The sequence below is a fragment of the Suillus paluster genome (genome assembly GCF_016628075.1).
Source record: "Suillus paluster strain FC165 chromosome Unknown EDB91scaffold_122, whole genome shotgun sequence".
In the NCBI taxonomy this organism is placed as follows: domain Eukaryota; kingdom Fungi; phylum Basidiomycota; class Agaricomycetes; order Boletales; family Suillaceae; genus Suillus; species Suillus paluster.
Genome location: NW_024537682.1, coordinates 26571 through 43419, shown reverse-complemented (window position 1 = coordinate 43419; position 16849 = coordinate 26571). Strand labels below are relative to the sequence as shown.

The following is a 16849-nucleotide window of genomic DNA, read 5'->3' as shown; positions in this document are numbered from 1 at the left end:
CATGAATACGTCTTTTCGCCCATCTCAGGACTGTACATCCAGGACTGCAAACCCCACCAAAAGGATCGTCAAATTTTCGTACGAAGTCACTCAACAAAGTCATATTCTGTCGGCATCACACCACAAAATTCAGACATGAAAAACGAGTTCCAAACGAAATAAACATACAACTCACAGGGCTGCCAAAGCCCCCTCCGAACATACCTTGCAATACCTAACCCCCCTGTTCCTCCTCAGCCTTAGCATCTGTCACCTTGTGCGCACCTCCTCGCTCTCTGCCTCAGTCATCGGTTGTCATAGGATACTAAGCGTGGTGCGAATCCGATGCAAAACGCAGTAATTCCACCATCCATCGATCAATCAATCAGTGTTCCATCGATTTGCACAGCCAGATACACCCTGATTGATAATGGAGCTGCGCGCGCCTGTACAGCTGCACGGCCAAGCATGAGGCCTAGGGCCGGCTTATTGCGGTAACGGAAAATGAAGATCAATGAATTACAAGAACTGAGCAGTGCAATGGGAGAGGCGTACGAAGTAACCTATCATATTACACAACAACTCTTGAAAGGGAAGGCCTTGTCTTCCTTTTTTTCAAGGTCTGACCTAGGGAGACTACCACGACTCATGCACGCAGCGCCCATGAAAGTGCAGCACTAGGATTTTTGCCAAAGTAATACTCCCATGAGCCGCAGCACTAGCCTCCAATAACCTTGATCCGTGCAGGCGGGACGCTCAGTCTGAACGCATAGAATGACCAGTGATTGAAGCAGAGGAAACCAAGCCGCTGTGAACGGCGACCGTGACTTTATATGGCAAATAACGCGGGAAGTTCCTTCAGGAGTGCGGGCTGAAAAGACCACATCTGCGACAGTCTGACAGGCAATGAGATGACAATCATCTTTCGCCTCGATGGTATACAATCAGGCATAATGATTCCAAGACAAACCATCCGCAGTAAACGAGGTACTGTTCAAACAAGAATTGTTGGTCAACGGCGCGGGCGTGGTCTGAGGACTCGCGTATTTCTACGCTATGACGTTCAGCGCCCACGGATTTTAGACATACAGCAAAGTTCTGGACGCAGCGTTAAACAGAAACATTAAACCCATATGCAAACCCACGGAAAAAATAGTATACCAAAATGGGCGGTACGGTAGATGTTGAGTTTGATCATCAGTTGCACTAGCGTATGTACAACGTTTGACGCAGCTGTTACACTTCCCGCTCTGGCTGTTTTGAAAGAGCGGTCGTGACCGTCCACACGGAGAAGACTGGCCAGATGATAAGCGTTGGTATCAGCGCGACAGAATACTCGGTAGCGCCCCATCAGCATGCCAATGTAGACGTTGGGCCCCCCGTGTTCTGAACGTTTGTTGCACTTTCAGGCGCTCGGCTTTCCTTTCCAGTTCGCAAATCGACCAAGAATACGCTGGAGCTCGTCCACTATTATATAAAAAGATTCAAAGAAGCAGGAACATACTATACCGGACTTATTAGTAACGCGAATGTTCGGAATTTGTGGCACCCACCTCTTAAGCTTGAACATTGGACAATATGCCGTTCCTACCTTTGCTCTCGTCTCGCCTGCATATCATTCTTGTTTTGCTTGATGGTTTTATCAAGCATCAAGCAGTGGATTTGCCAGACGGAACCGTCCGACAAAAACATAGTCCACGTCAAAGAACAAGTTCTGAACAACTCATCACTGAAAATTCCCGTGCGTCATCACGTGTATGTCACAAGAAGTCACGCGATACTGTAGAGATACGACACTAGGTTCGTCACGGGTCACAGCCATCGACGAATCGAACCTATTTGGTGTGACTGTCACACCAATTTTTTGGGGACCGAAGCTAATTTGTGACATATGGTAAAAACATACAGAAAAACATACAGAAAACATATAAAAACAACAATGCCGAGCTAGGTTCTACCTGTTGTTTCTCAGCTTTACAATAATATATGAATCAGACAGGAAGCCAAGGTGCAGCAATCACAATTTGCGAAGCTATTTTTTGTGTGGTCACAGGTCACAGGGTCATTCGAAGCTGTGACACCAAGTGTGACTGTGTCACGTGCTGCACGTGACGAAGCTAGTGTCGTATCTCTACAGTAGACGCGTTTACGTGCCGTTTGAACGCGGCTCTCACCTATGAGTGCTAGAGTCTGATCATGAGCATCGGTGGTCAATGTTTCAGCTTTAAGCCCATCCGTATGACATGGTCGCACAGATATTAGCCTCTATCAGTGCATGGTTTGAGTAACACCCGCCAAAGCTATTATCCACTGCCACGCTGGACGATGCAAAGCAAATACGTAACACTCTCCTCCAAACGCTCTCACGTCGTGTCGATTCGAAGTCGGTCATTATTTTTAGAGGTACGTACGCGCATGTTGCAAATCCACATGATCCCCTCAGCTGAGCCTTTATAAAACAGCAGTTGGACCAGTCGCGTATTCAATCCGCACGATATTCATGGCCTTTTCTCGCTACGTTGGCATCCTGACGCTTGTCGCTGGATGCCGTTTGCCTTCTGGCGTCCTGGCTCTCTGGCCAATCCCAACTACCCTTGAGACAGGGATGACCGCCGTCACAATCTCCCCTACATTCTACTTTGATGTGCAGGTTACAAGCGCGCCGGCGGATTTACACGAGGCAGTTTCACAATCGCAATACTATCTCGAAAACGACAAACTTGGACGTCTCGTCGTCGGACGTGGGGCAAATGATACTACCGCGCTTGCTAGCGCGAAAATCCTTTCGAAGTTAACGCTGTCTCTCACGAGCAGTGCTGCTGCAGAGCCCATTGCTTCTGAAGCTGTGAAGCCTCTAGGCACCCGTAGCGAGGAGTATGCCTTGACGATTCCAGCAGATGGCTCGGCTGCTACTTTGACGGCGAACTCGACCTTGGGTCTGTACAGAGGGCTCACTACTTTCAATCAGCTTTTCTACTACTATGGAGGAGTAACCTACACTTTGCTGGCCCCAATTGTCATCACGGACACTCCTGCATATGTGAGCAGTAATCATGTAAACTTTGATACTAGCTGAAACTCATGTGCATAGCCCTTCCGAGGATTAGCACTGGATACCTCGAGGAACTACTACCCCGTCGCTGATATTTTGCGAACTTTGGACGCGATGAGCTGGGTCAAGGCGAGTGTTTTCCCTAACTTGTTGGCTTATGGTTGCTGACACGCTAGACAGATCAACACTTTCCACTGGCATATCACAGACAGTCAGAGCTTCCCGCTCGAAATCGCACAGTACCCCGAGCTGGCTATGAATGGTGCATACTCTGCTCAAGAGGTTTACACCGCGAGTGATGTACAATACATCGTCCAGTATGCTGCTGCAGTACGTCTTTCCCTTTATCGCCGTCATTTGTCCGCTTATGGACGTCCCGCAGAGAGGTATTGATGTTATGATGGTCAGTATCTATTAGTAGATTCTGCAAAAAAAACTCATTGTTTTGCCAGGAAATCGATACACCCGGCCACACCGCCATTATTGCAGCCACTTACCCCGAATACGTCGCGTGCTTTGACGCTACGCCGTGGTCCCAGTACGCAAACGAGCCCCCTGCTGGCCAGCTTCGTTTCGCACTCCCCGAGGTTATCAACTTCACTGCTTCCATGCTCTCCGATGTCGCAAAGACCCTACCTTCGTACTACTTCAGCACTGGCGGCGATGAATTGAACACGAACTGTTACGCCAACGACTACCTCACGCAGCAGCAGCTCAACAGCACCGGCATGACGCTGAATGGTGCTCTGGACGCGTTTACACAGACTACTCACGGCGCACTGATTGCTGAGGGAAAGACGCCGGTCGTATGGGAAGGTGTGCGTTGTTTCTCCTTTTGAATGATGGTACTGAATGGAGGCGGTCATTCAGAAATGGTCCTCAACTGGAACATCACGCTCTCCAATGAGACTATCGTGATGTCAGTATATTTGTAGCATGATCTGGTTCTGCTGATTTAAGTGTGCCGACAGGGTCTGGATTTCTTCTGCGGATGCTGCAGCAGTGGCAGAAAGGGGCTTCAGGATCGTCCAAGCACCATCAAATTACTTCTACCTGGTTAGTTGATGGGTTCTTCCTGCACAACGCGTCATCCTTATATCATGACCCTAGGATTGTGGTGCCGGTGAATGGCTGGGAGACGACCCAGCTGGGTTAGTCCTCATCTTATGGATTGTACTCGATCTGAGCTGACATGCCTCGGGAGAACAGAAATAGCTGGTGCGATCCCTTCAAGACCTGGTCCGAGGTAATTACTGCCTCATGATTCTGCCGGATCACCAACATCTCACGATTTGTTAGGCGTATACCTTCGACCCGTTGGCGAACTTGACCGAGGCGCAGTACGGACTTGTTCTCGGAGGTAAACACGCATGATTTAGTCTCAAGGTGATGCGAATTGACACTTTCTGCTCAATCCTAGGCGAGCAGGCTTTATGGAGTGAGCAATCTGGTCCCCAAAATGTGGACCCCATTGTGTGGCCGCGTGCTGCATCATCGGCGGAGATTTTCTGGAGCGGCAAGCAGCCCACTGGCGCCGCACTAAACGTTACCGAGGCACTTCCTCGGTTACATGTGAGTGGTACTTCTAGATATCGAAGTACTCAAATGACAGATGAACAATCTAGGATGTCCGGTATAGGATGGTACAGCGCGGGATCAATGCCATCCCACTTCAGCCGCATTGGTGTGCGATCAGGCCAGACGCTTGTGATTTGTACGCTTGAAAGTTAGAATGGGCTGGAAAATTGATTCGATCTGGGGTCTTTACACGAATAATTGATGAAGTCATGCAAAGTATTCACGATGCTACTTCGAGGGAAGGAATGAGGGCAACGTATTCGGCTCGCTGCCTCGTCTGTCCTCATCATTTCACCTCCTTGAGACGATTGCACTGCGCCAAAAATGCCTTCAACTCCTCATGGGGCCACGGTTGTATCGAGTAGGTCAGAGAACTGGTTTGCGGACCCCGCGATGTGAGTGATGCGTAAGGATTCAAGTTCGGTGTGGGTGAACGCCTTTAAGAACCGTGTGAGTGACGAGTGGATGCAGCGTTCGAAAACACAAGATACCTAAGTCAACTAGGGGATCGCTTTCTGCGTGCTCGAAGAAGAGACAGGGGCGACTGGGTGTGGGATGTGACAAGAGGAAGGAACGGTCCGCCCCGGGGCGTGTTAGGTTAGGTTTTAAACTTCGGTTAGGACCTACCCACCTACTACTTATAGCTTGACTGCCTCAGTTCTCATTACATAGCACCAAAGGGTCGTAACCCTACAGGGGGTCAGATAAGAGCCCTGCTGTCGGCGAAGTTCTTCATATCCAATAATGACGGAGCTACTTTACATCAGGTGGATAATCGATCATCCTGCAATAAGCGCCAGATGAGCCGCCAACGGAAGCCAGGAAAACGTAACACCATGTACGTCGGATCTCATCGCTGTCAGTTATGGAAAGCGAGAGCAATCATCGATCAACTTCGAACTGGACCCTACGCTAACCACCCTTGATTTCCATATCAGACAGGGGAGCCAACTTAACCTTGGGGGACCTTCAGGGGTGTTAGAAACTCAGTCTGGCAGATCTAACCCCACCGGAGGACTTTGATATCTAAATTAACAAGCACACACACCGAAGCAGTACCACGTTTATTCTGAATATAACTTCCTATCACTTTTAGACGGGTCGATGCCAAGGCCTTCGAGGATCCGCGGAAAGTCAGTTTAGAAGGCAGCCTGCCTATCTGACCTCCATATATAGGATAACAAGCATACAATGATACAAGTATACAGTACACGCGCTAATATTACTGTTACATGCAAGTTACATGTGTACTTTTTACATGATCTGACGAAGATATGAGCAGCAGACTTCCTCATTGAACCGGTTACTCACATAATTACGGATGTCCTTCGGGAAGCTTGAAAACGATGACTGTGCCATCGTCGACGGATATGTGGCCACAAGCGAGTCATGAATGTTGATTGTGGAGTCATGGAGGGAAAGGTTGCCCGGGCTGACGTTCAATACGAAGTGCTCGTACAGCTGGTTTTGCGTGCTGTCTTCGTGCGACTGAGGGCTCTCTTGATCTGAGAGGCTTGAAAATATAGGGTAGTTTTGTGGACAGATGGACTCGAATGAATCGGAATAAGCGTGAGCACTGTTTGCGATGAAAGGTGGATTGGATTGATATGTGAGGCATGGTGGTATGGAAGATGGGGGCGTGCACACAGGGACTGGGTATCGGAAGTGGTATGTAGCTGAAAAGATAAGAACAGGGCGCGGGCGACTTGAGGACCTTCTGGGAGATGCTGGGTCTGGAGGACAGTACACATCCTGAATGATGCTATATATGGTGGGATCTGGGGGAATTCGTCGTATGACTATAGCACATCGAGGTCACAAAGTACAGACCTGGGGATTTGCACAAGATTTCCCAGTACTTGGGAACTAAGGCTGTTCTGTAGAGCAGTGTACCGTCATTGGAAGGGTTCATAGACCCGGCGAAACGTGGTCCAATACATTCGAGTTTCGTATCCTCGCTGTGTATAGGTGCGCCATCTAATATTATTATATAGGATGACTTAGCAATGACGACAGAAGGCGAGGCGAAGGTTACTGTGGAGTCAATGTCCCTCATGCGACACGGCGTGTTCGAAGAGGGGTGGAATGCAGTGACAACTTGAGGCGACTTGTATAGAGAAGAAGATGATGTACGCGAACGTGATGAGAATGGACTCCGCAATGAGCTGGATTCTGGCAAAATGTCAATGTATACTGTAGTACGTGCGTCATGAAGCTGGTTATATTTCGACGATGGCATGGCTGGGCTGTACTGTGGGGCTGAAAGGTGAGCAGGTAGATGAGCTGTCACCGACAGAAGAGTCGCAATATGAAGAGTACAGCAGATGTTTATATACACCCTCGAGATCATGGTGATGAAGAGACAACCTCGTGGCCCAGCTTCATTTTGCAGAAAATAACATGCGCGTGATGAACTTGGTCACTTCGTAAGATAAATGATGCCGTCTCAATAAACGCACAAAGGCCGCCGCTGGAGCAGATATGTATTCACATTCCTGTCCACCGGGTGTGTCCCTGAGTTGTTGTAGACGAACTGCCTATCTGTCTTGATGATCTGTGTTTGCCTGCCTGCCAGAAAATATGTGTTACATCCTCCGAGATGAAGTGATTGCGTATATGGAATTGACCTAAAATTAATTCGTATTCTCTGCGTCAGCGGGTTCAAACTGACCCGAAAGGAGACCCATCGGCTATATTTTGGCTTATGCTGTTCCGCATACTATGCCATCCATACTCTTGAAAATGCACCTAAAGATTGCCCGACTACCCCTGTTATCGATTCAGATGAGTGGAGTGTACATTAGTGAGACTCGCTACTTACACTCGGATGATTTCTCTCTACTCCATGCTGGGACCTGCTTGTCGTTGACTTGTGGTTGAAAGTTCAAACTCCGCGCATCACATCTCGGACGACCCGGAGTTGATTTTGTCAATATCCAATTCAGCGAAATTAAGCCTCATGACCTCAAATAAGGTGCTCGCGGTGTTCGAATGATCTCTAGCCGGTCGATCATTCTTGAAGAACATGTTCTGGATCAGACCAGGCCTGTCAATTAACAACTCGTTCTTTATCTGCACTTCCTTCCGATCAGCACGATCCTTGGGCATTGCCTAAGCATTATCAGAAGTGTCATAAGTATAGAGAATACGTACGAACAAAGATCTCTGGTTCCTGATGATTAGGTGAGCTCTTCGAGACTCTTCGCCAATGTCGCCTCTTGAAGAATGTGCGCTCTGTCAAGAATATCGCCGTCAAGATGCTTACCAAGGATGACTCAGGATTGGAAGCGAAGTCTAACACCACTAGTGGAGATAAGGTGTGGTTTCTACATCTGACGAGTCGTAGGTGGGCAGAGTATCTATTGCGCAGGACGGAGTTGCTCACCTAACTAGTATGACCAGTGCTGCCGCAGTCCAATCCAGAGTCAAAGTTCGAACTTGAAACTATCCGGGATCTAGTTGTGGTCGAGAGTGGTGAACCAGGAGCTCATCAGGATCTGACGGATACGGTTTTTGGATTGGACAGCATCGTCAGAGATACAGAGGAACACACGCACAGTTCTCGCGTTAGTCTGCTCGTCGGTGAGGTTTCAAGCTAACAGAGGTCATTCTATGAAAACTACTTACCCACCGTCCCAATCTTCGTGAGTGAACGCGGCAGGCCGTTCTTGACGTTCCAGCGGACTTCCAAGGTTGACATCAACAATTGCAAGGCTACTAGGAGGTTAAACGTTAAATTGCGGCCTCGAATGAAATTCAATGCAAGCTTAAGCAACGTAAGAACTTGAAAAAAACGTTGGAGCCGTTGCTTAGTAAGCAACCCTTGTACTAGCGCTCATCGACACCACCAACTCACCAACAGAACATCGAAATCAGAGCATGCCCAACTTGAGGTCTGGTGGCAAAAGGGTATCTGTTTAAAGAGGGAACAGCTCTTCTCATGATCTCGTCGTGAAGACTACTACGTTCAAGACATAAAAGTAGCAGTCCTCGTACCGTGCCCCCGCTTACTGTTTTATTCGTTCGAATGCTGAGGCTACAAAATAGGTCCGACCGAAAATTCACGCTATTTTGTGCGCGTGACGTGTCAACTATTTGTCATCTAATACGATCTTCGCGGGTCACGTGACTCGAAGGTCTGAGACGCAACGTGTGCAAATCACGCAACATCAAGTGCAAACGGAGAAGCTCGATGCTGGAGAAAGCGAGACAACTGCAACGCAGGACGAGAGCAACCAAAAACCCTCGAGTGTGAGGTGGATTGGGAAACGTTTTCGGGAACACGACACAACCCAAAACATCAAGACACTACAATGCGGCAGAGGTGGGTGGGTGACAACGAGAATCGAGTGAGCAACGAGAAGTCAGAAGATAACACGCGTCGCGGTTTAGGGTTCTCACTCGATTAGTAAGCACTTGTTTGAGTTCTGTACTCGCAAGCTCGCGCAGAACTCAAACGACACTCAGAGCAATTGATCCCATATCACATCACTCCTTCGTCCTCGCCCTTGTTGCTGCTTTGACAGGCAATATATCGTTCATCGGACACCTGCCTGTGTCGATCTCGTTTAACCATGGTCTGCATCATTCCGTTTGCCTGTTGGTTTTCGTTCCTCGGGATCGTTCAGTTGTTCGCACAGCTACCTCCGCGCCTTCTGCGTCGTGCTATCGAAAATTTCCCACTCTGTGGCCGGATCAACTTGGATAGGTGGCTGATGTGACTAGGATGATGAGATGAGGAACATTGATGATATTAACACTGGTAAACAGGAGCAAAGCAGCATTAGCATAAGGCATGTTGAATTGGAAGAATACTTACATGTCGTTCCTTCGAGCGATCGTCGGGCAACTAGGAAGTAGTCCATTGCCTTCGGAACTAGCATCATTCTACGGTATGCGGGCATTTCAGCCCCTGTATGCGGCAACGGGTAAATTATCTTCGTAAATCACTTCCATCGTTATCGGTGATGGAACAAGTCAGTTTTTTCTTTCGAGAATGTCACGGTAAACGACGTCCGTTTGAAGGGGGATATGTTCTGCCTATGACGCTCTCGCTGAGAAGTTTTGCTTTTACTCTCACCGGGAAGTTCTGCCCAGAACACCATTTTGAGGGCATAAAAGCAGCAACCTTCATGGCGTCCTACCCTCAGAGTTATTGATTCCTTATCACATCGCACAATGCGTTTCTCCTTGATCCTCGCCGTCCTTGTTGCTTTGACTGTATCTACGTTTGCCAGTGCGCAATGTTACCAGGGGTGCTGCACCATTTGCTGCCAATTGCATGAAAGACGTTGCACTGGGGAGGAAGCTGCAGAATTTGAAGCGTGAGTACGAGTAATTTTCCTTGCATCCAGGATTTTTGACTCACCAGTCTGGTAGGTCACATTCGTAAATGCTTGTCGATGTCGATAAATCAAGCCTGAGTAACAAGTCGCGAAAGTGAGTCATATTTCTGCTTTCGCTTTGGTGCACACTGCAGTGTGTTGATGCACGATACGTACCAAGTAGTTCGTTGTTGCGTTAATCGAAGCAGTGGTTACTTCTGGAAAAGAAAACGGTGCCGTTTGAGCGCTTGGCTCGTAATCATGTCATTGGAGTTGGAATAGAGCACTCGATTATTGATATCTGGCTGATCAAAGTACTCGCTATGTATTAGTCTTGTTTTTGACATAGCAATTACTCGTCGGACACCTTCCTGTATGGATCTCTAACGTTGGCCTGCGGCGGCGGCTTGCTTCATTTCGTTTACACTTGGTCGAGTATTGGTTCTTCGACGTTCGTGATTGCTCGGTTCTTCGCACAGCCACACGACCTTAGCCTTAGTACCGTACTCCAGCTAGTGTAGGAAGCAGAAATGTTTTGGGGCGACTCCTGCCGGTGGCAAAAGGCAGAATGGCTGGAAGTAATATTTGTATTTTGCGAAGTGCCTTCAAGTTGCGAGTCGCGTCGTGTCAGCTTGTTCGTCGGAGGGTGCCACTTTTGCCCACTGTGCCGCGGCCCGTACGGCCCAAACTCCTACCATGTTGCCGATATCGGCATCCTCAGGACTCCCATTTCTACTTTTACAATCTCAAGGCACTATTCAAATACATTGCACGGATCAGGAGATTGAAACAAGTTTTCGGAGATGTCGCCCATCCGAACCAGGATGAAGAAGGAGAAAACGAACGCTAGTTCACTGGCTTATTCGAACGAGGTTGTACTATTTATCTCATTTCCTTAAGTTGGCTTTCACGTTTTTGCCCCTGCGGCTTAGATTGATTCATCCTCCAAGAATAGCATACAAGAGCAGCCACGTTACATACGACTCCACTCATCTCATTCCACCCCATTCACTCTGAACCCCCAACTTGAACCACAACCCATGTCCCCGTCATCTCACATCCTCATCCTAGGTACCCTCCTGGTCTGGCTCTCCGGCGTTCCTCATGCGCTTGGCAGCACCCCAATGCTTGTCCCCATCCTCCGCACACTCCCCATCTTCCGCAAACCCGCAGAGAGCTTCGCAGCCGATTCCACCGATGACTCTGGCGCGGACGCAGTCGTCGATGCTAACGAAAAAGGCGGCGAAGCATTATGGGCGGGCAGTCGAATGGGTCCTGTTACCGGATTCCAAACGAACTCCTGCGTCGTTTTTGCAGGTGGCATTCAGCTGTTCAGCGACAAATATGCGAGGAAGGGACTTCCTTCTGGGACACCGTCAGGAAACTCGCAGTTTAGGGATGTTGCGGCGGGGTTTTCCAGGAAAGCCGTACGCTGCGTATTGATTCGAGCTGGCACTTTTCGCGAGGTGATATTTTTTTCCACACCAAATTGCCAATAGACCTTGCTTCACAAGGTAGATCTTAGGTGGCAATCTGCTGGCATTGCAAATATTATCTGTTCGAAAGGGGGGATAAGTCCTTCACATAAAAGCAAGCCATCTTGAGATTTATTTGATATTACGTCCTCACATCTGCTGCCCTTGGCATGCATGCCAAAATCCTGTGAGTATGAGTAGTTTGCGTCCTGGATTTAACTACATGACTCACCGGCGGGGTAGTGGGTCTTATATATGTGTGTCAATATATATACAGAGTGAGCGGCATGTCGCGTAAGTCGTGTTTCTGCTTTCGCATCGGTGCCGTATGGTTGATGGCATGACACGTGAGTTACTAGTAGTTTGTGCTGAGTTGATTAATGTACATGCTTCTGAACAGGTTTCACTGTCGCTCGAGCAACGGAGATCTTGGAATGAGGAAATCACGAACACTCGAATACATGGATACTATGTTCCGACGCAGTTTTGTAGTCTCATTGTAAACTTAAACATAGAAGCCCTCGATGACAGTGACACGACGACGACTTCCGTCATAGGCGCTGTTTACTGGCATCATGGATGCATTTTGGTCTGGACTGAGCCGCTGGGGATTTATCCCGACCCCATAGCTTGGTGCTATATATAGAAAATCGTCGTTGTCGAATTGAGAAGCAAGATCCAGCAACGGCACCTATAAGATCTGTGAGATCTGAGTAGTAGGCTATGATGCGAGTTATACTGGGGAGGACTCGGATCTACTAGCTTCGATGCCCTCGAATAGACTCGTAACAAGTCTGGACTACACCTTTGATATGTTGGGAGGCTGACATGTGTCTGGGGACATTGGGGCTTGACTAACTTGAAGCAGAAGGAACGAGCTGATCGAAGACTAGCTAATCAGTCCTTGTTGCAGTAGTTCCCGACAGCGGATTCGAGCTGGCACTTGATATTGCTTGGCAAGGTAATATTGTGTTCCATGCCAAATTACCAATAGACCTTGCATCACAAGGTCGACCTTAGTTGGCAATCTGCTGGCATTGGATACCATCTGTTCGAAAGAGGGGATAGGTTTATCACATAAAAGCAAGCCGTCTTCCTACTGTCCCCTTCAGATTCATTTGATCCCGCACCACACCCTCACAAACAATGCGTTTCTCCTTTGTCCTCACCGTCCTTGCTGCTTTGACAACATCCATATCTGCAGCATCAATACCTGTCAGTGACCCTGACAGTGAAAAATGTCCTTCAATTTGCTTTGTTCACGACTGCTGCCCTGGCTACGAATGCTACTTTCTTGTGAGTATGAGTAGTGTGCGTCCTGGATTTAACCACATGACTCACCGGCGTGGTAGGCCGTCATGTTTTGTGCGTGAGTGAGTGGCATATCGCGACAGCATACTGCAGTGAGTCGTGTTTCTGCTTTCACATCGGTGCAGTATGGTTGATAGCACGACGCGTGAGCTACTAGTATTTTGCTGCTGAGTCGATCAACGTGTTTGCTTGTGAACGAATTTCACTGCCCCTCAAGCAATGGACATCTCGGAATAGAGGAAATATGAATACAAAGAGTACCTGTGGCATGGTCCCGATGCTGCTGAAAGTCCAGGCGTCGTTTGCGACAACCTACGCAAAGTGTTCCGGGCCCCACCTGCAAAGTCGTGATATGTATATCGCACCCATACATACATAGATACGTTCCGCTTTCAAGTTGTTGTTTAGGTTGCACAACCAGATCTTCCGCGAGATATACAGGCGAACTATCAGCGATGGGTTCAGTATATTTCGCTTGCTCCATAACCGGGCGCCGGTAAGTATTCACTGTGCTTTGGATCCCTTCTTCTGCTCGCCTTTGACATCTCTTGTAAACCAAAAAGGAAAAATCCGACACTCGTGCTGATGGCTCCTGTGTAGTATGGCCATGCAACGCTCAAGAAGCGAGGGTATTTGTCATGTCTCGGTGGCATGACGGGGACAGTCATGCTCGACGAGAAGTATGAGTAAAAACGGTTAGTTTGGGATGTCGAGAAGAAATAAAGGCTCACTCCTTCCTCTTCCAGGTCAAGACGAATTAGAACACAACCGTGTCTGTCAGGAGCACGGAACTGGACCTGGTATGTACCAGGGGATCCAGGGACATGCAGCAGAGAAGTGCGGATGTGAGGGTCGACCATCGAAAATTCCAACTGCAAGTCATCGATACTGCTGTAAGGCGTCTACGTCGAGGTCTTGCTGTTGTATGAAAAGTTGTGCGTTATGTATACCTGATACAAGACGTCATATTACGATCCACTAGACAGCTGGAGACGACTCACATCTTCGGAACCTGAGTTTCGTTAACACGGTGATGCTCAACGCTATCAATACGCAGCGTACGGCTTTCCTAGGAAACCCACGCCGCAACATCCCTAAACTGTGAGTTTCCAGACGGCATCCCAGAAAGAAGTTCCTTCCTCGCATATTTGTCGCTGAACAGCTGAACGCCACCTGCGAAAACGATGCGGGAGTTTGTTTGGAATACGGTGACAGGACCCACTTGGCTGCCCGCCCATAATGCTTCGCCGCCTTTTTCGTTAGCATTGACGACTGCGTCCGCGCCAGATTCATCGGTGGAATCGGCTGCGAAGCTCTCTGCGAGTGTGCGGAGGATGGGGACGAGCATCGAGGTGCTGCCAAGCGCATGAGGAACGCCGGAAAGCTGGACCAGGGGGATACCTAGGATGAGGATGCCATGTGAGATGACGGGGACATGGGTTGTGGTTCAAGTTGGGGGTTCAGAGCGAACGGGGTGGAATGAGATGGGTGGAGTCGTATGTAACGTAGCTGCTCTTGTATGCTATTCTTGGAGGATGTATCAATCTAAACCACAGGCGCGAAAACGTGAAAGCTAACTTAAGGAAATGAGATGAATGGTACAACCTCGTTCGAATAAGCCAGTGAACTAGCGTTCGTTTCTCCTTCTTCATCCTGGTTCGGATGGGCGACATCTCCGAAAACTTGTTTCAATCTCCTGGTCCGTGCAATGTATCCGAATAGTGCCTTGAGATCGTGAAAGTAGAAATGGGAGTCCCGAGGTGCCATATCGGCAACATGGTAGGAGTTTGGGCCGTACGGGCCGCGGCACAGTGGGCAAAATCGCCGGTACCGCGACGGGGCAGCGCAGAAGTCGCCCTTGATGTCAAATTTTCATAATCCGACAGTATGCCGTCACAACGACATAGTGCAAACATGTGCAAGCAACACCCTCAGGTGCGAGGTGCATGTCTCGATAGAATGTCAGTCCAATAACAGACAGAACGCTTTCGATTCAGTACGGAGGAAGGAAAGAAGTATATCCGACACATTCTGAGTCATTATATGCCCACTGACATCCATGACTTCCAAGCTGAAGCCATTGCCTATCTGCTTGATGGGCTTGATGTCCTGCTTATGGTCGTAACAGGAAGTGGAAAGATGGACATGTTCATACGACTAGTTTCCCGCTTGATTGCACAGTAACCCAAGCTTGCTGTCATCGGCGCATATTCACATTCTCCTCAAGAAGTGTACAGCGCGAGTGACGTTCAGTACATTGTTCAGTATGCTGCTGCAGTATCACATCTTTCCCTCAGGCATACTTATACCATCGATCCTTTGGCACACTTGGCCAATACGAATTGACACTTCTGATCAATCCTAGGCGAGCACACTCTGGAGTGAGCAGTCCGGTCCCCAAAATATGGACCCGATCGTGTGGCCGCGTGCTGCGTCATCGGCGGAGATTTTCTGGAGCGGCAAGTAGCCCAGCAGGTCACTGCACTAAACGTCACCAAGGCACTTCCTCATGCATGTGAGTGGTGCTTCTAGATGTTGGGATGCTGAAAATGACCGGTGAGCGATCTGGAACATCATTATAGGGTGATACAGCGGGGCGTCGGAGCCATCCCACTCCAGCCGTGCGCTCAGTTCAGACGCATGTGGTTTGTACGCTTGAGAATTAGGATGTGCTGTAAAATTTACTTTGGATCATTACACGAACAATCCATAGAGACATATGCAAACCGGTTGGAATCCACTACTGCTTCAATGAAGGCAACGTATTCAGCTCGCTGCTCGTCTGTCGTGATTCCATTGCCATACATTAGGCTCTCCAGGGGACAATGTGACCGTACCGAAAATGCCTTCAACTCCTCGTGTGACCACGGTTCTGTGCCGCTAAGTTCAAGCATGCGTAAATTGGGGAGTGAGAGAGCATCGAGCAGGTGAGATAATTGGTGTTTGGACGTCCCCATATGAGTGATGCGCAACAATTGAAATTTTGTGTGGGTGAATGGGTGTAAGACTATGTCCGCAGCCCCCTCACTGGATGCTACGCGAATCGTTAACGAGAAGAGGTCGGGACGTGACTTGAGCAAGGGGAGGAATGCGTTCTCAAATATCTCGATCTTGATATTTGTCAGGCGTGCCCATACGGGATCAGAGTATCAGAGCCTTCCATGGTATAAAGCTCTGGAGTTCGTCCCCGAACCACAGTCTCCTAGTTATTTCGAGACTACGCAGATTGGGCGGTAGACGCGGTAGTGGAATAACTACAATACTGTCATAAACATCAGTATAATCTGTCCTCATGACTATCTCCTGAAGTGCTGGAGCGCCGGTTAACAAATCAGTTGTGATGTCGGGGAGTACAAGTATGATATGAAGAGATGACAGTCAATTCATGTAAGGGCGAAGAAGGTCTCGTAGCATTATGGAGTCGTCATACTCGTAGCACTTGAATTCTAACGAGAGAAGACGTCCTTGCGATCGCTCGAGCCATGTGTGATAGTCGAAACTGTAGGAGACTACCGCACGGTCCATACAGAGCCGACACCACAAACTGGACAGGCCCACGGCAACCTCCCTCCATCGTCGGCATACTATGCTTAACGATATGGGAACTTGTCGGTTTGATGGGGGTGACAAGTCACCGAATTTTGGGAGAGAGCGGAGAAAAAATTGTAAATAGGACTTCAGTTGGCAAGTAACATAGGGACGATACGAATCTCTTGTGCAGATTCATGGACTGAAGAATCTTGTCCTTGTGTTCAACGAGTTGTTAGTGAATATTATCCACGACTTCTTCGAAACCTGAGATGTCGTGGCAAACTGCATCCAACTGCTGCTGGCGTCCGGTGATGATGGCCCTGATGCTGTGGTCTTCGAGCTCAATGGCGGAGCGGTTAGTAGTGGGGAATCTAGCTCTGGAGTATGGGGTTTTGAGGTCTGGTATCTGGTAATCGTCAATGTTTGAATCAGATATCTGAAGGTATGGTACACATGATTGCTTGTGAATGCGTGGGTTAATTGTACAAACTGGCAATCTTGACTGAGAGTAATGGGCACTTACGATGTTTCACACTACCCTGATTATGTCCGAGGCCGGGGAGAGATTGACTGTCGAGTTGGCTGTCTGCATGATGGAC

The 16849-nt window shown here is 48.7% G+C and overlaps 4 protein-coding genes across 4 annotated transcripts; 2 read left to right on the top strand and 2 right to left on the bottom strand.

Annotated features, from left to right (window-relative positions):
* The first annotated feature begins 2270 nt into the window (after positions 1-2270).
* Positions 2271-5020, top strand: EDB91DRAFT_117750 (glycoside hydrolase family 20 protein). The gene is made up of 13 exons (XM_041320409.1): positions 2271-2382; positions 2442-3019; positions 3071-3160; positions 3212-3361; positions 3414-3434; positions 3484-3847; positions 3902-3950; positions 4003-4087; positions 4142-4182; positions 4241-4277; positions 4331-4391; positions 4452-4603; positions 4657-5020. The coding sequence occupies exons 2-13, from the start codon at positions 2480-2482 to the stop codon at positions 4753-4755; spliced, it is 1689 nt and encodes a 562-aa protein (XP_041170725.1). The 5' UTR covers positions 2271-2382; positions 2442-2479; the 3' UTR covers positions 4756-5020.
* A 570-nt stretch (positions 5021-5590) lies between these two features.
* EDB91DRAFT_117586 (uncharacterized protein) lies at positions 5591-7177 on the bottom strand. Its single transcript, XM_041320370.1, has 3 exons — positions 6440-7177; positions 5921-6387; positions 5591-5872 (listed from the first exon to the last, which is right to left on the bottom strand). Exons 1-3 carry the CDS (start codon positions 6957-6959, stop codon positions 5864-5866), a joined length of 996 nt encoding a protein of 331 aa, XP_041170724.1. The 5' UTR covers positions 6960-7177; the 3' UTR covers positions 5591-5863.
* A 3645-nt stretch (positions 7178-10822) lies between these two features.
* Positions 10823-11517, top strand: EDB91DRAFT_117660 (uncharacterized protein). Its single transcript, XM_041320393.1, has 2 exons — positions 10823-10832; positions 10884-11517. The coding sequence occupies exon 2, from the start codon at positions 10974-10976 to the stop codon at positions 11430-11432; it is 459 nt and encodes a 152-aa protein (XP_041170723.1). The 5' UTR covers positions 10823-10832; positions 10884-10973; the 3' UTR covers positions 11433-11517.
* A 1649-nt stretch (positions 11518-13166) lies between these two features.
* Positions 13167-14561, bottom strand: EDB91DRAFT_1169542 (Oligosaccharyltransferase 48 kDa subunit beta-domain-containing protein; the record flags this gene model as incomplete). Its single annotated transcript, XM_041320146.1, has 4 exons — positions 13802-14561; positions 13732-13762; positions 13276-13621; positions 13167-13247 (listed from the first exon to the last, which is right to left on the bottom strand). Coding segments are annotated over exons 1-4 (724 nt in total), but the record flags the coding sequence as incomplete, so codon positions are not given.
* Between the last annotated feature and the right edge of the window lie 2288 nt (positions 14562-16849).

Coding starts and splice junctions, on each gene's coding strand:
- EDB91DRAFT_117660 (XM_041320393.1), top strand. CDS start 10,974: ATGTCCCCGTCATCTCACATCCTCATCCTAGGTACCCTCCTGGTCTGG.
- EDB91DRAFT_117750 (XM_041320409.1), top strand. CDS start 2,480: ATGGCCTTTTCTCGCTACGTTGGCATCCTGACGCTTGTCGCTGGATGC. Junction 3,951..4,002: donor TCCAATGAGACTATCGTGAT/GTCAGTATATTT, acceptor GTGTGCCGACAG/GGTCTGGATTTCTTCTGCGG. Junction 4,088..4,141: donor CATCAAATTACTTCTACCTG/GTTAGTTGATGG, acceptor TCATGACCCTAG/GATTGTGGTGCCGGTGAATG.
- EDB91DRAFT_117586 (XM_041320370.1), bottom strand. CDS start 6,959: ATGATCTCGAGGGTGTATATAAACATCTGCTGTACTCTTCATATTGCG. Junction 6,388..6,439: donor AATCTTGTGCAAATCCCCAG/GTCTGTACTTTG, acceptor GAATTCCCCCAG/ATCCCACCATATATAGCATC.